Source organism: Oncorhynchus tshawytscha, linkage group LG07 (assembly GCF_018296145.1).
Source record: "Oncorhynchus tshawytscha isolate Ot180627B linkage group LG07, Otsh_v2.0, whole genome shotgun sequence".
NCBI lineage: Eukaryota > Metazoa > Chordata > Actinopteri > Salmoniformes > Salmonidae > Oncorhynchus > Oncorhynchus tshawytscha.
Window position 1 is genome coordinate 1,226,669 of NC_056435.1, and position 10,379 is coordinate 1,237,047.

The 10,379-nt window shown below is 44.6% G+C and overlaps 1 protein-coding gene across 1 annotated transcript; it reads right to left on the reverse strand.

Annotated features, from left to right (window-relative positions):
- Positions 1-8,240: 8,240 nt before the first annotated feature.
- LOC112240205 (nuclear receptor subfamily 0 group B member 1) lies at positions 8,241-9,653 on the reverse strand. The gene is made up of 2 exons (XM_024408537.2): positions 8,929-9,653; positions 8,241-8,648 (listed from the first exon to the last, which is right to left on the reverse strand). The coding sequence occupies exons 1-2, from the start codon at positions 9,479-9,481 to the stop codon at positions 8,407-8,409; spliced, it is 795 nt and encodes a 264-aa protein (XP_024264305.1). The 5' UTR covers positions 9,482-9,653; the 3' UTR covers positions 8,241-8,406.
- Between the last annotated feature and the right edge of the window lie 726 nt (positions 9,654-10,379).

Genomic DNA, 10,379 nt, shown 5'->3' on the forward strand with positions numbered 1-10,379 from the left:
AGGTGTATAAAATCGAGCACACACCCATGCAATCTCCATTGACAAACATTGGCAGTAAATGGCCTTACTAAAGAGCTCAGTGACTTTCAACATGGCACCGTCATAGGATGCCACCTTTCCAACAAGTAATTTCGTCAAATTTCTGCCCTTCTATAGCTGCTCCGGTCAACTGTAAGTGCTGTTATTGTGAAGTGGAAACATCTAGGAGCAACAATGGCAAAAATGCCTCTGGAAGCAACGTCAGCATAAGAACTGTTGGAGGAGTGGTGTAAAGCTCGCCGCCATTGGCCTCTGGAAGCAACGTCAGCATAAGAACTGTTGGAGGAGTGGTGTAAAGCTCGCCGCCATTGGCCTCTGGAAGCAACGTCATCATAAGAACTGTTGGCGGAGTGGTGTAAAGCTCGCCGCCATTGGCCTCTGGAAGCAACGTCAGCATAAGAACTGTTGGAGGAGTGGTGTAAAGCTTGCCGCCATTGGAGCAGTGGACAAGTGTTCTCTGGAGTGATGAATTATGCTTCACCATCTGGCAGTCCGACGGACAAATCTGGGTTTGGCAGATGCCAGGAGAATGCTATCTGCCCCAATGCATAGTGCCAACTATAAAGTTTGGTTGAGGAGGAATAATGGTCTGGGGCTGTTTTTCATGGTTCGGGCTATGCCCCTTAGTTCCAGTGAAGTCAAACGGCTAGGCCCCTTAGTTCTGGCTAGGCCCCTTAGTTCTGGCTAGGCCCCTTAGTTCTGGCTAGGCCCCTTAGTTCTGGCTAGGCCCCTTAGTTCTGGCTAGGCCCCTTAGTTCTGGCTAGGCCCCTTAGTTCGGGCTAGGCCCCTTAGTTCGGGCTAGGCCCCTTAGTTCGGGCTAGGCCCCTTAGTTCCAGTGAAGGGAAATCTTAACACTACAGCGTACAACGACATTCTACACAATTCTATGCTTCCAACTTAATGGCAACAGTTTGGGGAAGGCCCTTTCCTGTTTCAGCATGACAATGCCCCTGTGCACAAAGTGAGGTCCATACAGAAATGGTTTGTCGAGATCGGTGTGGAAGAACTTGACTGGCCTGCACAGAGCCCTGACCTCAACCCCATCGAACACCTTTGGGATGAATTGTAACGACGACTGAGAGCCAGGCCTAATCTCCCAACATCAGTGCCTGACCTCACTAATGCTCTTGTGGCTGACTGGAAGCCCCCACAGCAATGTTCCAACATCTAGTGTTAAGCCTTCCCAGAAGAGTGGAGGCTGTTATTGCAGCAAAGGGGGGACCAACTCCATATTAATGCCCATGATCTTGGAATGAGATGTTCGACAAGCAGGCGTCCACATACCTTTGGTCATGTAGTGTACATGTTTCACATTGCAGTCCATGTTCATATAGAGTAAATGTATTTCACAATGCAACGCTCACATTACTTTTGATATGATTTTCTTCTGTTTTGTTAGAAATCATTTTACTATTACTTAATCCAACTGCTCTTCATTGATGACCACTTAAACGTTTGGTAAACCTATAGATTTAACATGTCAACTCGTTTGTCTACAACAGATTCTGAGAACTCCATAATTAAAATGTCTGCCTGTAAAGTAGAAACATAAAAAGTATGATACTGTGTGTACTACTATGATGATTACTATTATGATTTAAAATATGATATTGACGAGATCAGAAATGTACAGTATGTAATAAATCAAATCAAAGTTGATTGGTCGCATACACAGATGAACAGATGTTACGGCAGGTGCAGTGAAATGGCCCTGTTTCTAGCTCCTACAGTGCAGTAATACAATATCAATACAATACCAATACGGGAATAATCCAGAAAGTCCAAAACAAATCAGAAATCCATCCCCTATACAGTAAACATGTATCCAAAATAAAGTTGCTGGGGGGAGGGCTCTTATGAACTGAGCAACATATTGGACCACGACAATACTGTAAAATACAATACCCGATTATAATACAAGAAAGATGTACGACTGCCATCCCCATGAGCGTACCACCCTCCTTCAGGCCATCGATGAGGCATGCAATGATTTCAATGCAGACCTACAGTACCAGTCAAAAGTTTGGACACTCCTTCTCATTCCAGGGTTTTTCTTTATTTTTAATATTTGCTACATTGTAGAATAGTAGTGAAGACATAAAAACTATGAAATAACACATATGGAATCATGTAGTAACCAAAAAAGTGTTTAAAAATCAAAATATATTTTATATTTGAGATTCTTCAAAGTAGCCACGCTTTGCCTTGACAGCTTTGCAGACTCTTGGCATTCTCTCAACCAGCTCCCAGGTAGTCACCTGGAATTCATTTCAATTAACAGGTGCGCCTTGCTATTTTGTGGAATTTCTTTCCTTCTTAATGCATTTGTGCCAGTCAGTTGTGTTGTGACAAGGTAGGGTTGGTATACAGTAGAAAGACCTATTTGGTAAAAGACCAAGTCCATATTATAGCAAGAACAGGTCAAATAAACAAAGAGAAATGACAGCCCATCATTACTTTAAAACATGAAGGTCAGTCAATACAGAAAATGTCAAGAACTTTGAAAGTTTCTTCAAGTGCAGTCGCAAAAACACCAAGCGCTATGATGAAACTGGCTCTCATGAGGACCACCACAGGAAAGGAAGACCCAGAGTTAACTCTGCTGCAGAGGATAAGTTCATTAGAGTTACCAGCCTCAGAAATTACAGCCCAAATAAATGCTTTACAGAGTTCCAGTAACAGACACAGCTTTTGGTTTTATTCATTTATTGCCCCCGGAGCCCGTCGGTGTAACTGCTTACTGACTGTACACTGTGATGTTACTGCATGATTGTAGCGGGTTTACTAACACATTAGTTATATTAGCTATGTTGACTAGGGCGTTACTTTAGCTAATATGGTGACAACGATGTAGGGTGTGTGTAGCAGGTTATGACAAGGTTTGGCTTAGAAAGATTTTTTTACCTGGTCACGTTCAGTAATGCGTTGTTCATTGAAGTCCACAAACAAAGTGAAATGTGAGAGGAGGAGAGTGCATATAGAGGCTAGAATAAATACAACGTGGCTGGCTGCTATGATCAGGGGTGTATTCATTCCTCTGATTCTGTTGAAAAATGTTTCTTAAACAAAGGCAAACGAAACAGGGATAAAAATACCTGAATTTATCCAATTGTAACTCTCCTTCGCAACTGTTGGACTAATGATTACACCCTAGATCAGCTAGATGCTGGCAAGAGTGTGCAAGGCGGTATTGAATGTGTCACTGTCTGTCATCTCCATTTTTTCTCTCGACCTGTGTGCACCTACGCTGTAAACTTTCATTCATAGGCCAGGTTGTGGCAACCTCATGATGGGTGCACGGAAAATGTGAGGATCATGTAGTAGCCTAAACCCATCAATGTTACATTGAACTGGGTGAGTGGAGAATGAATGACAGTCATCCAACATGCTGTAATAGAAATAAGTCCTTGCTCATGAACAAAAAAAATGGTGCTCCCTCATCATAAATGTCCCTGACCACCACTGGTGTGTGAGTTGATTGAAAATGGCAGGTGTACTGCAGCTAGAGAAAAAGAAGAGCCAGATCAGGAACGTAGACATTCTTTGTGAAACACTGTCATCTGTTGGTCATGGCTTGAATTGTAGCCTACATGATGTTCATAGTCAGTTTCACCAGTCAGCCCAAAAACCACAACTCTTCTCTGCATAAACAAACACCTGGATTTGGCCAAGACACATGAGCAACGTGATGAATAGATCTGTCACATGTACCCTACTTGTAGATATCTCTGGGCCCCTCTCTAGCCGGCCCCTGAACAACGGTGCATGGACTACTACAGTAAATGAGGTCACTCTGATCGATAGTTTTTAGGGGCAAACCTGTCTGCACCACTGTCACAGTGGAGGCTAATGAGGGGAGGACGGCCCATAATAATGGCTGGAATGGAGTCAATGGAATGGCATCAACCACGTGTTTGATATGTCTAATACCATTCCATTGATTCCATTCCAGATGTTAATATGAGCCGTCCCTCCATCAACAGCCTCCACTGAACTGTCACCAAGACAACTTTTATAGTTGTAAACAATTGTATTTTCATAAACCCCAAGCCTTAGTAATTTGAGCACACTGAAAGCTTGAGCATGGGTTGTGAGTGTGGGTTGTGAGTGTGGGTTGCCAAGTCAAAATGGCTGCCGCTGTGAGAGTGAAAAAAAGGTATATATTTTTTTAAGTAGCTGCTGCCCTCCCTGGCTATGAACTCATTACACCGATGGCCTTCATCGGGCTGAAAGACAGCTCTCCCCAGCTCTCTCCCTTGTCCCCCTCAGATGGTGACATCGCACAGCAGCAGCAGCAGCTTACAGTCAGCCACACACACACACACACACACACACACACTCACACACACACACACACACACACACACACACACACACACACACACACACACACACACACACACACACACACATAGACACACTGCAGCGACACACGGAGTGCTGTGACAGCTGTGTTTTTACTAGCCTGCAGAGTAATAATTAACTTGTTATCATCTTTGGCAATTAAGAGCTTAATTGGAAAGAAAGCAGAGAGGTTGTGTAGGGAGGGAGGGGGAGGGAGGGAGGGAGGGAGGGAGAGAGAGAGAGAGAGAGAGGGGGGAGGCAGTGAGGTACAGTTGGTACAGAAACAACCCTGGGGAAAAAACCAAGGGGCGTCTCATGCCACTCATCCTCTGTAGAGATGACTGATGAAGTGGTTTGTTCGAACTTCCTCTCAACGTAACACACACACACACACGCCCCCTCTATTAGCATAAATCCTACACCAGCAATCCTACACACCCTCTCCTCCTCCTCAGCCCAACTTAATTCCCAACGAGAGAAGTCTCAGTACACCTGGGAAAGGAGGAAGGGACCGGAAAACAGTTGGGCACCAGCTTGATGACACTAATGAAATGAAGCGTAAAGCAGCGGAATCCTCGCTGAATAGAGGTGCATGTATTTAACTGTCAGAACAAAGCTGCAGCAGACCTCTGCCAGGGTGAATGAGTATATTAATCACTGTGCCTGTTTATAATTGACACCCTGAGATTATCCTGTTTCATGCGACTTTCAGGGGGAGGTAGGGAGGGAGGGGCTGCCCGGTGCGGTGGGGAGCCTCTCTAAAGGGGGAGGTAGGGAGGGAGGGGCTGCCCGGTGCAGTGGGGAGCCTCTCTAAAGGGGGAGGAAATATGAAAGAAAGAGCTTAAAACGAATTAGGAAACATTTGAGCGGAATATACATGATCAGGCAACATTGCAATTATTGGATCAATGAACCAGTGGGTTAAGCCTGTAGCACCTCCTTAGAAACACAATGTAAGGAAATGTGCCACTCCTACACAGGTAATACACAAGTCGGCCTCTATTAAATAACAGCAATTTTCCACTCCTGCACCAATTGGCCGAGTTATTGGCTGAATTATCTCTGTGCTATTCCAAAAGAAGCAATAAGCAGCATGGTTTTATATATATCTTCTCTCAGATAGATCATCCAATGAGGAAATCAATTAGCTTAGCAGATGCTGCGTTTAGGGTTGAAATGTTGCTAATGTATTATTCATTATCCATTCCTACAGATGGAGGTTTATTGGATGAATCCCTCTCATATTCATTAAACAGATTCAAAGCCATTTGAGTTTTCCTTCCCAACAGTAGCACTGTATCGCTGCTCTTGCTCTTTCCCTGTGTAGTTCATAGTCACCAGTTAGCATTAACACAGTGATGCTGTTTCACTGGGCGTCGCACAGCAAAGGACCCACATCCCACCTCTGACACCAACTGACGAGGCACAGCAAGGGGAAAATGAGATCTCTTCTTCTCATTATGTTCTCTATGACAAGACACAGCGATGGGGGAGACAGGGGTATTATACAGTAACTAGGGCAGAGCTGATACCACGGTTTAGGTTGTCACATTAGAAGCAAGTGAAGAGGAGATGAGAAGTCTATGGGGGGACTGAACTCTAGGGAGCAGATTAATTAGAGAAGGCGTGCAGAGAGAAGCCGTGCCCTGTAGAGACAGAGAGAGAAGGTCTGTGATGCCCTGGAAGAGGCCTGCTGTACTGACAGCCTGGCTCCTTGGGATCAATCCATCATGATCTCCTGCCTCATTGGAAATGAGATGGGATCACTTAGGGATGCCATGTGTCAAACACTGACTTAAACTACAGCGCTAGGATGATTTAGTTAGATATGTATCTCTTTGGGGGACTGAGATGTCAAAGTGCCACCATAGGTGGTTCTGAGGCATGTAGGGCTCTGCTGGATGGATTCAGAGCTGGGTTCAGAGCTGGGTTCAGAGCTGGATTCAGAGCTGGGTTCAGAGCTGGGTTCAGAGCTGGATTCAGAGCTGGGTTCAGAGCTGGGTTCAGAGCAGGGTTCAGAGCTGGGTTCAGAGCTGGGTTCAGAGCTGGGTTCAGAGCTGGGTTCAGAGCAGGGTTCTGAGTTGTGTTCAGAGCTGGGTTCAGAGCTGGGTTCAGAGTTGGGTTCTGAGTTGGGTTCTGAGTTGGGTTCAGAGCTTGGTTCAGAACTGGGTTCAGAGCTGGAGATCAGATAGGTGGTGTAGAAATAAGGCAACTCCCGGATTCATTTCTCGGGGTCTCAACTTACTGTTGAGAGTTAGAATAATAGAAAACACAAGGTGCAATTTCGAAATTTGGTTGTGCATCAGCAGTTTCTCTCTTGTTATGTAAGTCTCTAATATTCAGTCAATTACCCCATGTCAGCTAACATTTTAGTTAGTTTAGCGGCCATGGTCGAATTACCGTCCGGGGGTCACCATTTATTTTGTTAGTCAGTCTCACTCAGATATCATAATAAAAACGGACAACATTTCTCTCCGCCCCAGGGCAAAATGAATAGAATTGCAGCAAACCTGCTTTAACATTTTCTGTACACCCAATGGCAAATGTTAAGTATTGTAAGAGTGATGTCTCTTCCTCCTCCTCTTCCCACTCTTTCTCATCTTCCTCTTCCCCCTCCTATAATGAACTTAGCCCACATTGATCACATTTATCATCAGGCCTCACCGCCACTGCCTGTTGCCTCCTCCCACGGCCTCCGCCCAGCGCGTCTTCACGGCAACACCTCTCAGGTCTGGCAGCCGTCCCCTCTCCTTACTGCATGACTGGAAGCCCACACGCCTCGCCCTGGGTCCATGCCACTCCTGATCCCCACAGCCACCTGCCATGTGCCTCTTCCTTCCATTGATGTGTGTGGCATGTGGTGTGGGTATCCTAACAGCCTGGTCTTATCCTGACACTGGTTGGCACCAGACACATGACCCACCTCACCCTCACTAGATGGTACAGCAGCCACTCCTAAGGGACCGACCCAATCCAATGACCTGCCCTGACATGAGATGCTATGTCATTGGTGTCTGGAGGCGTGTTGAATGAATGCATAGTATTAGATACACTGGTATCACTACTTCTGTTTTTAACATATTCACAGTACCTCATAAAGCAGTTTACAACCTAGACAGTTCAGGACCTATGGGAGTGCTAAAAGCCTTGGGATTTATGTAGTTGTCAATGTCTGCATGAATGGAAATGTCTTTTTCTAGACTGCCTCAAATTCTCTCTTAGGTTTGTGGGTGAGCATGGCCCTCTTCAGGTGAAACACAGTAATGCATTATCACTGTCAGCATTATCCAGGTAATGTATTGTGTAACCGGTGTGAAACGGATCGCTAGTTAGCGGGGTGCGGTGACGTCACTCGCTCTGAGACCTTGAAGTAGTTGTTCCCACTACTCTGCAAGGGCTGCGGCTTTTGTGGAGCGATGGGTAACGATGCTTGGTAGGAGGCAGTTGAAGATGTGTGCAGAGGGTCCCTGGTTACAATTGCAATCAAATAAGATTGAATGTATTATGCAGCTATGTCAGCATTATCTAGGTAATGTATTGCAATCAAATAAGATTGAATGTATTATGGGGCTATGTCGGCATTATCTAGGTAATGTATTGCAATGAAATAAGATTGAATGTATTATGTGGCTATGTCAGCATTATCTAGGTAATGTATTGGCTATGTCAGCATTATCTAGGTAATGTATTGCAATCAAATAAGATTGAATGTATTATGGGGCTATGTCAGCATTATCTAGGTAATGTATTGCAATCAAATAAGATTGAATGTATTATGGGGCTGTTATTAGACATAACTGTAGGTTATAATTTAAAAAAAAGATGATATAGGCTGATAAACTGAAATAACAACATGCAAAGTTCAGCAAACACTTTTATTTGACAAAAATAGGATGTGTTATAGCAAAATAAATACATATGGATAGCAACCCTACAGTTTACACCTGCCTGTTGTTATTCTGTTCAGCCTCCAGTCCAGCCCACAGCTCTGTCTGTATTCAGTCTTTAAACAGTTTATTCAGTCTATTTTCCGTAAAACATCTCGAGCAGAAGTTCATTCATGCTGACCGTGCCGATGACAGGTTTGAAGAAAAGTCCAGCCACGACGTTTGCATTGATGGACCGTAGCATGGAGAGCGCGATGAATAGTTTAGTGAACCTTGTAGAGTCTCTTCGGTGAGTGACTTTCACATATTCACTAAGGGCTTGATGCGCTTCGCTCTGCAGTGCCTGAATGTAGCTTTGACACCGGAGCTCTGCAATGTCTAAGGAGAGAAGAAAATGGAAGTTCAAATCAGAAACTATTAAGGTGAACTCAAACGAGTCAAAAATAGTCGCATAGTTAATAATAGCCCATTCATAAAATAATAATAATAGGCTACTAATAATAATGATAATAATTATCAAAACAATAATAATTATAATTATAATGATGATCATTATTATTCTAAAAAATAATAACAAAAACAACTATAATGATAATAATAGGCTTGCTAATAATAATAAAACTAGTATATACACCATAAAACCATTTGTTTAACAAACCTGGATCGAAGAGAATGGCTCCCTTTAAATATGCATATTCTTTGGTGCTGATGTCCAGTCCCCAACATTTATTCAAAAACATTTTTATTCCTTGGACATCAGTGAGAGAAACGCCTTGGCCACTGCGCCCGTCCGCGGTCTCCTGTCTTCCTTGTCCGCTGGTTAGTATGTTCTGTAACATACTGAGTTCTGGCGTCTCCATGGTCTCGAAGTCGATCAAGTCCTGCGCCATGCCCAAAACGAGCAGCTGAGCCCAGCTGTTGCGCACGAGCTGTAACTGGTCCTCCGCTGGAAGTTTCCGAAAACAAAGTACATTTTTAACAAACTTCAGCGTTTTTAAAAGCACTACCGACGCTGCTTTACACGTTGTCTGGGGAGAACGGAGAACCACTTTCTTCTTAGATCCACACGAACAAGCCTGCTGTTGCGGGACCGCCAACCTCGCCCGCCCCTGTGAATGCTGATTCGGTTGGTTGTCGTTTTTCAAAATGCTGTAAAGGATGCTTCTTTGTCCCCTTTCGCCGAGGCACTGGCAGCTGTCAAAGCAAGCCATCCTGTCCTTCTGTTGATAGCTGGCGAATACAACCCTGGCGACGTGGAAGGTGAGGGTTTATATTTCCTTCCTCCTCATTGACAACTTGTTTAGACTTTTTAAATATTCGACGACACCGCCCACCAGTTCTTCACAGGCGCACGACTAGAGGGAGCCAGACAGCCAGTTGCCGCCAGACAGCCAGCCAGTTGCCACCAGACAGCCAGCCAGTTGCCGCCAGACAGCCAGTTGTCGCCAGACAGCCAGTTGCTGCCAGACAGCCAATTGCCACCAAAGTCCAAAGTGGTTTCATACAGTACAATAGCCAATTTCTGGATTATGCAAAAGACACCCTGAATTAGAATGTCTAATTAATTAGGTTATATGGTGCATTTGGAAAGTATTCAGACCCCTTGACTTTTTCCAAATGTTGGTATGTTACAGCCTTAAAATTGATTACATTTTCATGTCTCTCCAGAGATTTTCGATTGAGTTCAAGTCTGGGCTCTGGCTTGGCCACTCAAGGACATTCAGAGATTTGTCCCAAAGCCACTCCTGTATTGTCTTGGCTGTGTGCTTAGGGTCATTGTCCTGTTGGAAGGTGAACCTTCATCCCAGTCTGAGGTTCTGAGCACTCTGGAACAGGTTTTCATCAAGGATCTCTCTGTACTTGGCTCTGTTCGTCTCTCCCTAAATCCTGACTAGTCTCCAGTCCCTGCCCCTGAAAAATGTCCCCACAGGATGATGCTGCCACCACCACCATGCTTCACCGTAGGAATGGTGCCAGGTTTCCTCCAGACGTGACGCTTGGCATTCAAGCCAAAGAGTTCAATCTTGGTTTCATCAGACTCTTGTTTCTCATGTTCCAAGAGTCTTTTAGGTGCCTTTTTGCAAACTACAAGATGGCTGTCATGTGCCT

What these genes read in the sequence shown, in the direction of transcription:
- LOC112240205 (XM_024408537.2), bottom strand. Translation starts at nt 9,481, where the DNA reads ATGGCTTGCTTTGACAGCTGCCAGTGCCTCGGCGAAAGGGGACAAAGA. An exon ending in AGCCATTCTCTTCGATCCAG is followed by an intron (nt 8,649 to 8,928) that starts GTTTGTTAAACA and finishes TTCTCTCCTTAG; the next exon opens with ACATTGCAGAGCTCCGGTGT.